This window comes from Lytechinus pictus, chromosome 1 (assembly GCF_037042905.1).
Source record: "Lytechinus pictus isolate F3 Inbred chromosome 1, Lp3.0, whole genome shotgun sequence".
Taxonomy (NCBI): Eukaryota; Metazoa; Echinodermata; class Echinoidea; order Temnopleuroida; family Toxopneustidae; genus Lytechinus; species Lytechinus pictus.
In genome coordinates, this window is record NC_087245.1 from 3,630,349 (window position 1) to 3,646,901 (window position 16,553).

Genomic DNA, 16,553 nt, shown 5'->3' on the forward strand with positions numbered 1-16,553 from the left:
TGCCGTTTCTCACAAAATGTGCAAAATTCATACATGAAATAATTATGCAATATTTTCAGTAAAGTTTGTCCTGAGAATAGATTACATTCAAGTTTATGTATTGCTAGTAGGCTTATGTGGGTACATATGAAAGGATTAGTTGAGAAATATTTGATATTTCATTTCTAGGACCCGTAGAATGGAGTTTGATTTGTTTGCACCAGAAAGGTAACTTCTATAGCAACTAATGTCTGTCTATATTCCCAATGGGCATGGGACTTGCAAAAGCCACATTCAAGGATTGGTCTAGTTGGTTAATAGTAATGTTTACAAACATTTCCTCTTCATATGGAATACCGTTCTAATATTATGCAAGGCTAACCCTTGTCATTGCTATTGTTTTTGTTTTTTTTTGGGGGGGGGGGCTGGAGGATAAGGAGTTAATTTCATTATATCATTAAGACTATTTATGTAGTTAGTAGAATTGTTAATTGAATCAGGATTTTTGAAACAAATATTTCCTCTTGTTGAAATTGTTACATTTTGTTAAACAAGGTTGATCCCTGTATTAAAAAAAAAAAGTTTTTCCTTATGGGGGGGGGGGAGATGGTTAAAAATTATACTAATTAAAGTTTTCATCATTAGTCAGTTATCACATTTTTATAGATCTCATAATTTCCCAGGCAGTGGTCTAGCATACATTTCCTCTTGATTATGGAATAATCTTTCAACTTTTGCAAAGATTCAGCCAATAACAGGGGTCAATACACTTTTGTAAGATGGAATGTTCGATAATCCTTCAATTCAATTTATATTATTGAACTTCTACCACTGCAATATGAACATGATTTTATTCAGTAGAAAAATCACATTTGTATATCTATATCAGAAATATTATCTTGTTTTTACTTTTAATGAGAACAGTTTATTCGATTTAATGAATGTATGAATTATAATTCAAAATAAGTTAATATAAACATAAGGAGAGTATTTGAACCTTAAAATAATTCTTTATCATGGGGAGATATGCATGTACATGTATTTGCCCTAGTTGTACATCTCCTCGTTAAATGATGATAATAATAGTAGCATATTTCTTTTGAGTCACTCATAAGCATACTATCAACATCACATCCAATTATCAATAATTGTCACAGCCAGCTGCTGAAAGACCTGGCTAGCACTCACTAACTTTTCTTATATAAGTCTGAGATTTAATTACACTGAGGAAATCCTATTAAAGACTCATTATTATAGGTCTAGACAAATCGTACCTGGGAATGATCACAACTAAAACTACTGTAGACATGGTAGAAGGTCGTTAAAATTAGAAAAGTTGCTTCATTTATCTATAGATGTATCTATGTCAATATGATGAAAGATTGTGTAATATGCCCAAGTTAGCCCCCCCCCCCCCCATAGCCTGTCATTAGTGCTCTCTTTCAGTAATGCTTTAATTCTTCTTTGAAATACGGCAATTCTTAGAAATTTAGTTACTGCATATCAGAAAGCTACAAACAAACATATATCCTGAAATTTCAGCCAATTTCATGTTTGAGAAATCACAGAATAGATCTTTCCAAAAACATATTTGTATTCTATACCATCCACCCCACATCAGTTTTAGGACTTGCACCTATACATGAGTTGTGACAGAAATTGGGTGAATTTACCCAAATTAATATATATTGCTTTGTGGTATGAATAAATCTCTTTGTTTTTTAGGAGGACCCATAAGAGCAAATTTCATGAATGTTTGTAGGTAAAACATATATGTAGAGATGCAGAGATAGGTTTCGACTCAGCATGTGCTACAGTACATGTATAATGTTTATAAAAATAAGAAACGTAATATAATATAATATAAATATCAAATAGAAATAATTGTAAGAATAAATCTATTCATTTTCTTGCTTCAGACAGATAATAATTTACAGATCTAATCACTATTTCACAAAAATGTTCATTCTTTAACAATTTCAGAAAACTTGTTTATTAATGTGATAAGTGTCACTGACAACTTTCTTCATAAAATAGTTCCATAAGTATCAAATTATGACAATGTCAGTGATGATTCTACATCTAACATAGATGTGCCAGGCATTGTTCTGACTCATTTTAATCTCTTATTTAAATCCTATGCTTAACAGACACTTTCTCATTATTCTTTAGAGATTTTTTAATGTTCACTATTAATCTCTCAATGTCTATAATATTATATGACCTCATCGATCCAATCGCAAGGCACTGGCATGCACCCACCTCATATTGCAAAACAACAACTTTGAAAACTGAAGAAGAATTTTCCAATTAGAATATAACTTTTAAAGTTAAATCAGGAATAATATCATGATAGGAATAGTTTCCATATGTCTGAAGTGAGTGGGTTTGAAGAGGTAGAAAGGGACTGTCTCAAACTAATATATTTATTAAAAAAAAGCATTTTGGCAGAGAAAACTTTTTTTTTAACCAGAGTTTTTAAACTGCTTTGAAGCAAATGACAGACTATTACACACCCACAATTATGATTGTACTTCATGACATGAAATATCAGATATTTATCTCTTTATGCTATTGACCATGGTTTGACTCTACTTGAAAATTATTGTAACTTTATATGATTCACACAAAAAAGTATGGTGAGAAGTACTTTTGAAGGAAGGTGATGGTCAATTTCTGTTATTGTTGGTCCAGATTTTTCCCCATGTCAGATTTTTATAGGATTTCTTTTCTTGGATTAAATGTATATCAAAGTATCACATTGCTTGTGAAGCTTTCCAGATCATATAGCCCAAATCTTTAATGTTTCCCAAGTATTTTGTAAGTAACATTTATTACAGTTAAACATGATGTATGTAGCCCTAAATCGTCATCGGAAGTACTGATCACTGATATATTTTATAAGAAGAGTGTTATAAGCATGGTTTATTGTGAGAGAATGTTCTTTGCTTTAGGGATGAAATAGAGTATGAATGGGTGCCTCAATATCTGAAGAGTTCATGGTAGGGGCACGCCAAACCATCGTAAAGGTGTCTGAACAATCCTGAATAGATTCACCATACCATGAATGATCAATTTAATGCAATATTAAACCCTTTCAAGAACTACACATTCATCAGCTATTTTCAAGAATTCCAACTTGAACGGGGTTCAATCCTACCCGCCAGTGCTTTTGATAAATCTTAAAATAGGTCGTGCTGGGAACAAATTAGTACAAATCTCACAGAATTATAGTAATGATGGTTTTGCGAGGTGCTATACTATACCAATTTGTTTATTTGTTGTTTGTTAAATGCGTGCAAGAATATTTGTTTTTGCGGTCATTGATGGGGTGTTGAAAAGTAGAAATGGCTTAATTTCACGGTTGATTTGATGTTAGGCTTAGAAATCGGAAGTCATCAGTTGTCAGCTTGCTTTAAAATGGAACCAACTTGATGTCCTAAGGGAGTGTGTTTTATTGCATTGATGATGGAATATTAATACTTCTCTGCTCTCATATCTGATTCATATCCGATTTTTCCCCATCAAATTTGTTGCTTGTGGCAGCTGGTGTTAGAGATGTATCTCTAACTCCAAAATAGACCTAAAGTTTATGCTTCCAGAAGTAAATCTTGCAGTAGAGCTTGTTTTCAGTAATATCACGTAAAAAAAAGTATTAATTTGGAGGGCTTGGAGCTAAAATGTAAAATGATTCACCTGAATTATCGCACTAAATGTTAAAAGACAGCTAGTCCTCGCCAATCCTGATATTTTCAAACTGTTGTGTAAACCCTTCAAAACAAATGAACATTGGTGCCTTCCAAGCTGCATGACTGGTGCTGTGACATCCATGTACACAAACTTAGACCCCGTTCTCATTACCGTCCTAAAATTAGTTTACTGGAAACCGCTTCAGGAAACCAGTTTGGAAGATAGCTTTGCCAGCGTTCCCACTTGTTCACTCAAAAGTGTTTTTTCAAAGCTATTTCATGTAAAGCGGTTTGGCGCTATGGGAACGCTCTCAGTGGGGGGGGGGACATGTATTGTGCAAAATTTGAAACTGCAGCAAAGACAGTGTGTAGAGTAGCATGCTCAAAATGTGCGAAGATTGCTTCCTGAAAACAGTTGTGTCCTCGCACTAAAACCAGCTTAACGAGGCAAAGTGATCTTGGAAACTACATCGCAAGGTGGATTTCTGAACCGGTTTTGAAGATTGCTTCCAAGACCTCTTTAAGCATTCTCATTACAGGTTTGAATAGTTTCCAGTAGACTAGTTTTAAGACTGTAATGAGAACAGGGTCTTAGTTTGAAATGCTTGAACCCCTATGTTGAATGACATCATCCCCTATACTTTACATGTTTACATTAAATCATATCATCAGAGATACCAACAGTGAAGTGATATTTTGGTTGTCTATTGTTTGTATCTCTATGAGGCATCCCATGATCCTCTGTTTCTAGTGGAGACCAGCGACCCGTCCCCATCAGCAAACCTTGGTGTGTATATTGTACCTGTCATGTCATGTAAATACTCTATAGTAATATCATGGCAAAATGTAAATAAGCATGGACCACACACATTCTTGTTTCATATTAACTCAAGAACCTTGTACTGAAAGGTGAGTGAATTTGATCTTCAAATAAAATCATCAAACAGATATCCAGAATGTGGCAGAAGATGTAGGTCTATGTCCGGCCACCTGACCTAGGAAGTTGTAGGGTCGAAACATTGAAGGTTGCAGACCAGGTTCTTCTATGTCCCATATAATTATGCAGGATGTTGGCAAGCATTGGCTTGTTACTCGATGATAGTACCTCAAAACATTAGTTTCATTGTAGCATGCTTTCATAGTATGTCTTTATCATAAGGGATGCAGTTTTTAAAAGAAGATTCCACTTAATATTTTTGTGTTTGGGGATACTATTGCAACTAGTGCAACAGTGAATTATAAAACTGGACCTCAGTGCAACCCTACAAGATTTGTTGTTTAAGAAATATTCCTGTATCTATATTATTTTAAATCAATCTGTAGACCTGTCAGCTGTTGACTTACCAGCATTTTGGTATTTTGCTCATTTTTCAATAACAAAGACTGTCAGAAGCATGCCAGACATAGAATAAAAGTGAACAACAAATAAATGTATGTAGGCCCCCCCTATCTTATATGCTTTTCACACTGTACTTTTTTTCCTTAACCCCGGGAAATTGGTGGGACTAAGGGGGGGCCGTAGCCCCACCAATTTACCGGGGTTAAGCTTAGCCCACTTCGTTTTCACACTAGGTTTTAGCAAAGTGGGCTAGCACGGTAAATAGTACGGTACTATCTGGCCCTGCAAAAAAGCAGGGTTAGCCGGCTTGTTGTGGTGCTAGCACCACAATTGCGGTGCTAAGAGATGCAGTGTGAAACGAAACTGGGCTAAGGAAAAGTGGGGCTAAGCAATAGCCAATCACAGAAGTCGAAATTGCACGTTAATCACGCTCTGTATGGTAAAATCATCAATATTAATGAGCTGTGGGATAGTCCGGGGTTAAGGCGTTAACCCCGGCTAAGCAGATAGTATGGGGTTAAAAGACAGTGTGAATCCAAAAAAAGATAGTATGGGGTTAAGGTAATGCAATGTGAAAAGCATATTAGAGAATAGGTTAAATTCTAGAAACATAAGCTTTATGAATAGGTAAATTTCTGAATGAACATTAATGTTCATATTTGTAAAAAAAAAAGTTGGAAAAGAATCATTACCGATATAACATGTGTATCTGCAGTTTAAATCTCATAATTATATTTGATGAAGAAAGTACACAGAACTTTTCACCTTCTAATCCTTCATGACACCACACAGGGTATGAATAGAATGTTTGTAAGGTGGCATGTTGTAATAGTATATTCCATAGATCTTCTTTGAATTCATTCACAAGCTCTTAAGAAGGATCATCTTGACTAAACTCAATTTGATGTTTTCAGTAAAAGTAACTTATTGTGAGATTAAAGCAAAGCAATTCTTGAAGTGGGTTAATCTTTATTTTACAAGCAGGGTGGTGTATTGGGTGTATCTGGAGGCAGTTTCCTAATCTCATCTGAAAAGGCAAAGGCAGTGGGAGTTTGATATAATTCAGTGGGCTGAGAATAATATGGGGGCAAAATTTACAAATGATGATTGATTCTGGGGAAGATTGTAGTTGTAAATCAGGACACTGGATAGGTTTCTTTAATCTTTGTCATTGTTACCAGGGATTTCATTCTGGATTGGGAGTGGCAATTGCAAATTGAGATTTCATTGAGAATAGTTTACAATACATTGATATGGAATTGTGGTGGGGGTGATGTTTACCTCTGTCAAAGAATTGAATCCATGGTAGTGTTGACGGATGTCATGGTAGATTCTATAATTTAGATGAATACAGATCGAGCTTCTTTCTCCCACACCAATAATGATTTTTCATTGATTCTTCTCACAAAACAAACTAAGAAATCCACTTTTGATATTGTGATTTCTGATATTTTTGTGAACATTGACCAGGCACACATTGACCGGGCATGTTGGCTCAATGGTAGAGTGCCCTCATGATTGGAAGGTCGTAGGTTCAAAACCTGGTCCAGCCACACTTCAGGATTATGAAAATGGACCATGCCTGCTCTCTAGGTACTCAGCATTGAGAGTGGAAGGATAATGATATCAACTTATGTTATTATGAAACTGCTCATTGGTAGATCGGTTTCATTATTCAAGTGGCTATTGTGGGTAATTATTGGGTTACAAATTTGGTTTTATTATCATTACATTTCATTTATATTACAAAATTTCTCATTTGTTCAAGGTATGTTGTAACTTTAACAACATAAATGTTTATCCAAGAAATTTTCCTTTCTTCCATGCTATAGTTCTTCGTGAAACTTTTCATAAAAAAGAATAATGAGCATATTTGAGCATCCTGAAATTTTGTCAATCTTCTTTTAGATTCATATAAAAAGTGTAATTTTTTCTATTTAAGTTGTGTTGATAAGGTCTGTATCATGGTCTTAGTGCTAGAAGGAGTTTCAAGTTAAGTCCTTCAAAGAGGGTTTCTGCCCTTCTGCCTTTGAAAGACAACAGATTGTTGGCAGGCAATCTTTAGCGTGATGACATTAATGATTAGACGGATGCTGTCATTATCAAGAATGAATCACAAGTGCATTTAGAAAGAAGATGAATGATGATTTTGAACAGAAGTTTCTTTCTTTAAATGTTGTTCATGTTGCACAATATAATGTATGTTGATAGCTTTCTGACTCTTATCCAAGCTTGAGCATGTCAGTTTTGTATTCTAATCCATAATTAGTTGAAAGTAAAAAAAATCTTTTACTTCCAGTTTCTTTCTATTTCTATGTATTTCTGTCTGGCCAGGTCTATATGTTCTTCTTTCCTTTTATGATTGCATAACATTGTTTTTAGATGGAGATGTTAGCTTATACCTCAGTTGCATTTACTCTATGGCGAGTCAAAAATGTCATGCACCTTTTCAAGTAAGGCTTTGCAAAAGGGACTGGTCCAGATATATGTACTTTCAGATGGTGACCCTTTGCTGTCATGTTCATTACAATGCAAAACTTAAATTTACAGAAGTAAACCATTACTGTATGTATCTGTAAATGCAATCAAGCTCACTTGTACATTTAAATTCAGAGAGGTGCAAACTAACTTGACTACATTTTGCCAGTCTGTCAGCCTGATTTGTCCTGTTTGTAGTTCCGCCTTTAAACACTCGGCAGCAGTAAGTTGGTGTAACTTTGTGACATTTGTGGATCAGGGGTTGGTTCGAAGGTTAATTCAATAACGATTGCTGCTTTCTTTCGTTTTAGACTACTCCATTTTCATCTTCCTACTCATATTATCGGGCGGTTCATTATAACTATAGTTATTGAGTGATGTCATGATTACGAGCATGTGAGAGCTGATTCCAGAAAAAAATCATCAAAATAGTTCTTTTTTTAAAGACGGAATCACCTGTAGGGAATTGTAGATTATAAATCAATATCTATATTCCTTTGCGACCTACTTCCCTTACACTGATTTTGGGATTGTTAATGCCTATGGTAAAAATGGTAGGAGATAATCAAGATGAATTTGTTTTAAACTGTCATAGAAGATAGTGTAACAAAACTTGTGAAATTGAATGTTATCTCTATCATTTCTTTCTTTGTATGTAGGCTATAAGTCACTTAAATTACCAAAATTTGTAAAGAAGTTATCCTCCTGAAATCTGGAAACACAAACCAACCTGAAATATTGTAAACAGGTTTTGTTGTCAATTATCAAAAGTATTTCTATTATTCTTGTATGATCAATCAAAAGTTGATACTTGTTAACAGAGTGAATAAACTGCAACAGGTTTATTACCCCCTCTTTTGAGACCAAGGAGGTCTTGACCACATACAGACCTACTTCTTTTTCAGTGGAGGGGGAATTCACTTATGGGAATTAATTATATTCTGTGAATTTACATGAACCTTACTTATTCTTATGACCTTGCTTTAATTTGACTTCTGATCTGAAGGGGGGGGGGGTGGGAGCTCAAATCATATTAAAATATTTCCCTATCTCATGAGTTATTGCTTGAGACAATACATAGATTTTATTTTCTAAGAGAGTTCATGTAATTAGGTCCCCCTCGTATGATGCTAAAAACATTTTCCCGCTTACAGGGTAAATATCCATGTAAAATAATGACAGCTACCTTTTTTGGATTGATATAGTAGCACACTGAACAGCTCATGATGAATACTAATAAAAATCTGCAGAGTATTCAAAATCAATGTAAATTTTAATGCCTTATTATTCAATTCAAACCAGAGTATACCTATTTTTTAAATTGAATTAACCCAATCAAAGATTTCTCGTGATTCTATTCAGTTGCCATACTGTTCTGACTACAGACACTTCCACTCCCTACTTGTCCACGTCCAAAGTTATGTTTTGTAGAGGGAAACATGTCAGACAGTCTGAAGATGATAGTAGTAAAAGGTCATCAGGGTGATCCATTGCCCAAATATGATATTTACCTCTCAGTATTTGTGCTTCTAGTGTTATCTCGATATAATTGCGATTCTACGAGCATTTACAACCTTACTGAGAGAAAGGTGAAGTGTTTATTTCAACATTTGTAGATCTCATGTGCAAATTTGCTCAATGAGTGAAAGAAGGAAAACCAGTGGATGAGAGCTAGGAAGGTATAAAACAAGAGGTACTTGTCCTTCGGTAGCAAATTGTTACGCCCGGTGTTAAGGTTGTCAAGTTGAAGATTTGGTCAGTGATAGGGTAGTCAAAAAATGTTAGAGATTGATATTGTTTTTCAGTAGAATGCATCAGTTTGGCAATCTCTAATGATCTCTTAGATGATATTTTATTTTTAGACTTTCTCGCTGGTTAAAAATGGCAAGTATTTACAAAAACCACTTTGTGAATTTGGCTGAAATTGTATATCTGTGTGATCATGAACTGTCATAAGATGAAGATATCATGTGTAGTTTCAGTAGGCCTGCAAGTTTTTTTTCATAAGCTTTGCTAATATTTCTACATGGAGTCATACTTCTGAGAAAGAATGTCATTTTTCATTGATATCTTGTAACATCTTCTTTCAATATCCTATACCCAGCTACCTTGAACCTATCTTCATAACTCCTGGCATGTATAACCCCGTTCCCTTTACAACTCTTTTCATTGATTCTTAAATAAATCGGCTTGTAGATTTCTATGAAAGATTAAAACTTCAGGCTCTTGTTTATTGGTTCAGAAAAATTAATTTATTGATTGAAAACTCTGAAGGGATTTCTTTATTTGATAAATGACCTATATAGTCCTATTACAACAATGTCTATTCTTTTTTTAGTGTTACAAAAGGCACAATTATTATCTGAAAAGAGAACAGTAGTGTATGGTGATATTGCTTTTAACTCAAGCTTCTTAATTTATCATCATATATGACCTTTTCTTCCTGACTTTAATCTATTTATTCTATTGCTGTATACATGTGGATCAATGATACAATAGCACAACAGACCATAGATCGCCTGTAGTTTGGTGCCAAGATGTATGTCTGTTGCTCCACCCCTGTGGGTGCAGATTAACCCCTCTTTTGAGCAAAATTTACTAAGGTCAGCAAATTATTTACCACAATTGGGTTGCAGATTAACCCATCTCCAATCTAAATTAGCTACACCAGGAAGTTATGTATCAGATTAACCCCCATTGATGAAACTTAATCCAGGATTTAAGTTCTTACTGCATTAAGGGGAAGATAATTCCATCAATATGACAATAATCCCATCAATATGATATTGGTACAGTTAACAATTCGTAGGAGTGCTGTATAGATATATATATAATGACCGAAGGATGTTATTCAATACAATAGAAAGGAAATATTTCTAAAAATTAGGTACAATAATCATATTTAATGAAAATTTAACGAATTGTAGGCCTAATTCTGTTTTATGCCTTTAGTGGTGTCTTAATATTTGTTATCTGTTGGAAAGTTTGCCCTTATTGAGCAATGAAGTGGAGAGTGACCACTTGACCAACCTGCTATTGGTATTGGATAACAACGGGCATTTCTAGCTACATCTGCATCCAATCAGATTAACATAGAAATAAGATTAGCTAAACTCAATGAGCTGTAAAGGAGGACTTATAAAGTGATTAAGATGGGTTTAAAATCTATCAGTTACAAGGGCAAAAATTTAGCCATCACAAAGAAGAAGAATTTTCAAAATTCTAGTTATCATCCCGGTAAGAATCTCCAAATGAGAAGGATCAAAATGGATAAATGTGAAAAGTCATATTAGGTTTAGGAATTTCGATTGCTAATCTCTGACTGTTGGAGGATAATGGATCTACAATGGACAAACCTCACTAAAATTGCCATCATAACATCTGTCTGAGCTTGTCAGATGGCCAAGTCCAAATTCGTAGAGCTCTGCAACTTAGTCCATGGACAAGCCAGGTCAAATTAATTATCCAAATTATGAATGAGACTGTCATATCAGAGGTATGGTTGATTCATTGAACCTTATATCACCCAGTATGAAAAGGTTACCAATGGGTCACTGAACCATTTATCACTTGCCCACAGTATGTTGATATCTTGCTAAGATAGCCACTGTGTAGTGTTGGGCCCAGTTGATTGCCGTACTGAAGTCCTGATAGTTGCATGTGAGTCTACACCCATCTGACATCCCATAGGAGGTATCCATCCTTTTTTTTCATCAAATGTATGTTTCCTTGGGTTTTACATGTAGATGTTGTACTCCATGATAGGCAGGCGGTCAAAAAAAATTTTTTTTCTTTTATTTGAAGAAATGTTTCGAGAAAGATGACTTTTGAAAATGTATTTCTGTTTTCTGGGTTTTTTTTAATGGTAACTGCCGTAGGAACTCGGCGGGACAGCGCTTTGTTGGTAAACGCCAAGCTTGTATATATACCAATTACCTAGGAAACATTTCATGTCTAGGTTAGTCATTCATAGTGGCTGACCTTATAGGCGATGGCAGAGTGTGGATTCGAACTCACAACCTTGCGAATATGAGTCCAGTGCTGGACCACTGGACCACACAAGAAAAATCAGGAATCGTTTGAAATAAGTATCCCATCCATACATGCTTAAGGTGTGACTGTGACATGCAGCATTATAAGGATAGCAGGAAAAGTGCAGGGAATTTGAAGGTGATATATTTTTGAAGTAGAAAAATAGCAGGCATTTTCTAAATTTGACAATTGTAATCACAAGTGATGGAAGAGCTTCTACCAGACTTTCAAGTCCAGTAATGACCCTTTGAGCTCAGGTTTCAAGCAAATGTCTGAACTTGGCCCTCATGGGGATTAAGAGGAAATCTTAGCTCCTTGATTCCATCAACAAACCAACACCACCTTCATTCCTGGTAGGCCTGCATCAAGACCACCTTTCACCACAGGCCATACATGCCATAGTATTTAGTGTCAACTCAGGTCATAGAGTCACTGACTGTTTGAGATAGATGAAGGCTTAGTGGTTAGAGTCCTTAGTAGTTAGAAAGCCCTGTTTGTACTCTCTTGTATAGGAGGCAATGTGTTTCAAAATACCCCAAACCCTTTAGCTGAGGCATGACTGGTTGTATTATACAGGCTTAAAGGTATTGTTTAACTTTGTGAGCAGCCGATTTAAAAAATTCTCAAACCAAGATGAAACATGTGTACAAGTGCATGTATTAGAACTAATAAACCCTGAAAACAAGCATTATTGAGAATGAAAAGCTAAAACTACAAGGCAAACCCCGATTTTGTAATTAGGCGTCTTATAGACGCCTAAATAGTACACATAAGCGTATAAGATGAAATTAAGATGGTGTTTTCGGTCACTTTATATTTCAATTTTTGAAGCACTAAATAATTATTTTCGAATGCAATTTTTTCTGGGCTTCATTTTTGTAACATATCACAGACACAGGTGACAAGTGTGACCTTCTAGCTCAGAATTCTTAAAAGTCAAATCAATGTTAACCAATCACTTTAATTCTCAGTTCCTTGATTTGTATCATTGTTATCAAGCATTAAAGGGATGTTGAACATATCAGAATGTATCAAAAATGTAATTTGCTTGCTTATGATAATACCAATATTCTAAATAATAAAGCTGTATGTACAACCTTGTCCCCCTGTATGTCAGAAGGTTTCACTCATCAAATTCATTCAGATACAGTTCAGGATAGAGTCATGAATGGATTTATAGATGGGATCTTTTACATTTTTATTACTGTTCGTCCATTTGGTAGCAGTGTCATTAGATTAATTTTCAGTCGTGAACAGGATATTTAAGAGGACCCTTGAGGATCTCCAAACTGTGGTGATGCTGGTCCATTGATACTGTCAACTTCTGGATGTGATATGTTTGTTGTGGCTGATTAAAATGTCAGAAAGCATAATGGATGGATTTTATAGATACATATTGGACATGACCTGTGACCCTGGGTGCTTGGGTCAGAAGTTCAGAGAATTTCCTAGTCAAAAGATGGGTTTTATTATTTTCTTAAAGAAGTGAGATTCAATCACTTTACATTCATACAGCTCATTTTTAGTTGTATCATTATAAAGTTGTTGACATCCAATCTCATGTATTATCCAATTCAAAATGTAAACCTATAAACTGTAAACTGAATGTTAGTGTTCATGCAGATGGGAAAGGATAATCTAAAAAAATATCATTTTGCAATGTGTATTATTTAGCCATATTTTTCTTCTATCTTTCAGATGTGTTAAGTCAAGATATACTTCAGGTCATTGGCCATCCCCTCCCAAATGGAGTGACTTTTACAGAAGGTTTGACTGGAGCTGCTTTCAAGTTTGAAGGAGATTCCAATGCAGGTCGACATGCTGAGATCATCCTACCAACAGACTTCTCTGCCAACTTTCCTGAGTTCTCTATCCTGATGCTGCTACGCCCCTACAGTGGTAGCAGGGGTACAGTCTTTGGGGTGACAGACCCCTATCATCAGACCATCATCCTCAGTGTAAACATCACAGGCATATCAATAGAAGACATGAGGATAAGCCTCATTCTTACAAACATAGACTATACAAGTGAATCAACAGAGGTAGCAGCTTTCCTTGTGCCTTCCTTCACCAACCATTGGACACAACTAGCATTAAGTGTCAGGGACAACCAGGTGACTTTATTCCTTGATTGTCAAGAACTTGGTACACAGACGTTTGATAAAGATCCTGGATGGCATATCAGGATACCACCGATGGCTCCCCTGTTCATTGGACATCTTGGGACAGTAGGAGAAGATGTGCAATATCGGGTATGTAATGTTATCTTAATGGAATCATATCTTATCTGAGTAGAAGCCCTTGATATTAAAGGAAGCATACCATCAATTCATGCATTGGTAATACACGTAAGTGTACATCATTTCGAGTATAAAGGCATACATCATTCATAGTAATTGTTTTCCTCATTATGCAAATTTGTTTTTGTTTTTTTATATCACAATTGCTATTTCAACATCCTCACAATATTTGAATTACTGTTAAACTTGCAATAATTGTAATGTTACCACTAGGCCTGGGACTTTCGAGTATTTTTGTCTTCGGGTACCCGTGGTAATTTTTGGGCGGGTACCTGAAAATCATGTCACATGAAATATGACTTGTGGAACATCCCTATAATTGGCTAGAAATACCAAGAAGATAATGCTTATCTAACCCTATTAATAATTAATTATTAATTGATAATACAAAGTGATTAAATTTGTTGTGAAAATATTTTTTCTAGTTTAAACGAGCTGAAAAACAGTCACATTTTTGCAAAGCTGAGAAAATTTTCTTTTTTTGTATTTGATAATTTGTTCCTTCATTGACACGGTAATGTCTCAAGCTCTGAACCGTGGACACATTAATATTCTTCGCCATTGCGAAGGATTGCTGCACAAAATTCGATGTTTCTCTCTTTTATGTACTGGTATTTGATAAAATATCTGGGATTTTTGTCATATTAAGGGATATTCATGTCACATTTTTGAATTATGCGATTGCCTAATTTGGATATCGCTAAGAGTAATGTCCATGTCCAGACGGAAGGGGTAATGTGTCTTACACTAGTGCTACGCAAGACAAATCAAATACATGTACGTTATACTGGTAAGCAATTTCAGGTATCGGTACTGATTTTTCTACCAGGGTACCTGAGGCTTCCAGGCAGTACCCGGGTACCCGGGTTTTAGTCCCAGGCCTAGCTACCACCTTTGAAATTGAATGTTGATCAAATTGTTATATTAGATGAATCACTGGTTTTAATTTATAGTTTTTATTGATATCTATTTGAATAAGAATTTATCCTAAGCATATTATGTAGCTATGAGCATTATTTTGTGAATGTTTTGTTATTTCAGGGTGACATCCAACAGATTTCTATCACCAACAGTGCCGACTCTGCAGAGGAGCATTGTCCAATTGATGCAGTAAGTATAAACATAGTTACTACTCTTTGAAACATTTTTCCACAGCACCAATATGCATGAAGGAAGAAAGAAAGAAAAAACACATTCTTGAAAGCAATTTTTCCATCCTGCATTTGACAAAGGATATGGCAGTTGTGTAGTAAGAATAATTCTGGAGATGAATGAAATAGAGGGACAACCTGTTTTGTTTTTTGATAATTTACTGTTCAACTTGACTTCAAGAAAAGAAATGGTAGGATGGGTGATTATCATTAGTAAAAACAGGGACGTGAGTCCTGGTAAAAACAAAAAGGAAGGTAATTAATTCCAGGATTTTGTGTGATTATGAGCTTATGTTGTAATCATATTAGAAAGAGATTCCCACAATTATTCCCCCTTTCTCACTTTAACAATTTATGTTATTCCTCTTTCTATCATCTTTCAATAATTTCATATTAGACTACGATGGCAGTTCCAATCATATTAAATTTCCAATGATATCTTCTCTTAAAACATTACACATGCAGAATTGTTTCCAAAAGTGTTAGGCAAAACATTCACACCCCTTCCCACTTTTGGTTCATACAATTTACCAATCATACTAATTGGGATACCCTTAGTTATGTAACTGGCTTCCTTTTGAAAATATTTTTTATATATTCATTCAGATCCCATACTTTCAAAACTGTAACACTATATTGATATTAAATTAAGAATAGGAAAGGTATTATGGCATTAATTCTTTTTTCAATCAAAAGATACCAAAGAAATTACTGAACAATTTTCAATAATGCATCTTTCAAAGGATAAACAACTATTAGGGGAATGTGGAAAGTATATTTTGCAAGAATGGTTTAATATTCATTATCAGCTTTGCATGAGTCATGCATACATGATTTATTATGAGTGGTGAAAATGTTTATCTCCTCTATATAATCATGCATGTGTATTATAAAAGTATTATGCAGTGAAAATGCATTGGTATTTAAGGTTAGCAAGATTCACATGGATTTGACTTGAATGCTAAAAACAATTGATAAATTGATTCTATACTGTAGTGCATAAATCACTTGAATGTGAAAAGAGAAAATGCTATTTTTCATATTAGTATTATTTATTTACATATTGCACCTGTTGATTGATATTGCAATATCACACTGCTAGTTTATTAATATGAAAAAAAAATAGTCTATCACTCTGCAGTTTAGACTTACAAGCTTTGAAAACATTTGGTAGAGAGCATAATCCAATATTTAAATCACACTAGATTAAAAACATTTTGATATTTGTGTAGTTTGTGGTAAAAATTTCTTTTGAATGCTTTCCATTTTGTTAATTTGCTTTTATTTTTATTTGCACACATTAACCATGATTTATTGCATTTATTTCTCTCATTAAAGCTTTATTTCAATATATATCTTTTCTTATGATTTACCCATGGTCATTTGAGCATTTTGTTACATTCCAATGCTTTGTTTAACTTCACTTGTCAAGATCTCGGGCAGCGGTTCTATGGCACTCAGACAAAGTGCCGGAGAGGATTGGGCCTTCGTAGTAAGTTTTTATTTATTCACTTATGCACCCCATTTTATTAAAAATTGGGTAATATGGTACATTTTTGTTGGATGTGTGGTAACATTGGTCATC

General features: G+C 34.7%; 1 protein-coding gene across 3 annotated transcripts in view; it reads left to right on the forward strand.

Annotated features, from left to right (window-relative positions):
- Nucleotides 1–16,553, forward strand: part of LOC129254262 (collagen alpha-1(I) chain-like) — a 100,020-nt gene that overhangs the window by 23,410 nt on the left and 60,057 nt on the right. For 2 of the 3 annotated variants that reach the window (XM_064106937.1, XM_064107002.1), the window contains exons 2-3: nt 13,216–13,769; nt 14,859–14,927. In XM_064106937.1, the coding sequence (XP_063963007.1) occupies nt 13,216–13,769; nt 14,859–14,927 (623 nt within the window). Of the gene's footprint in view, nt 1–13,215; nt 13,770–14,858; nt 14,928–16,400; nt 16,461–16,553 lie in introns of all 3 variants that reach the window. The other variant, XM_064106887.1, reaches the window with a different exon arrangement.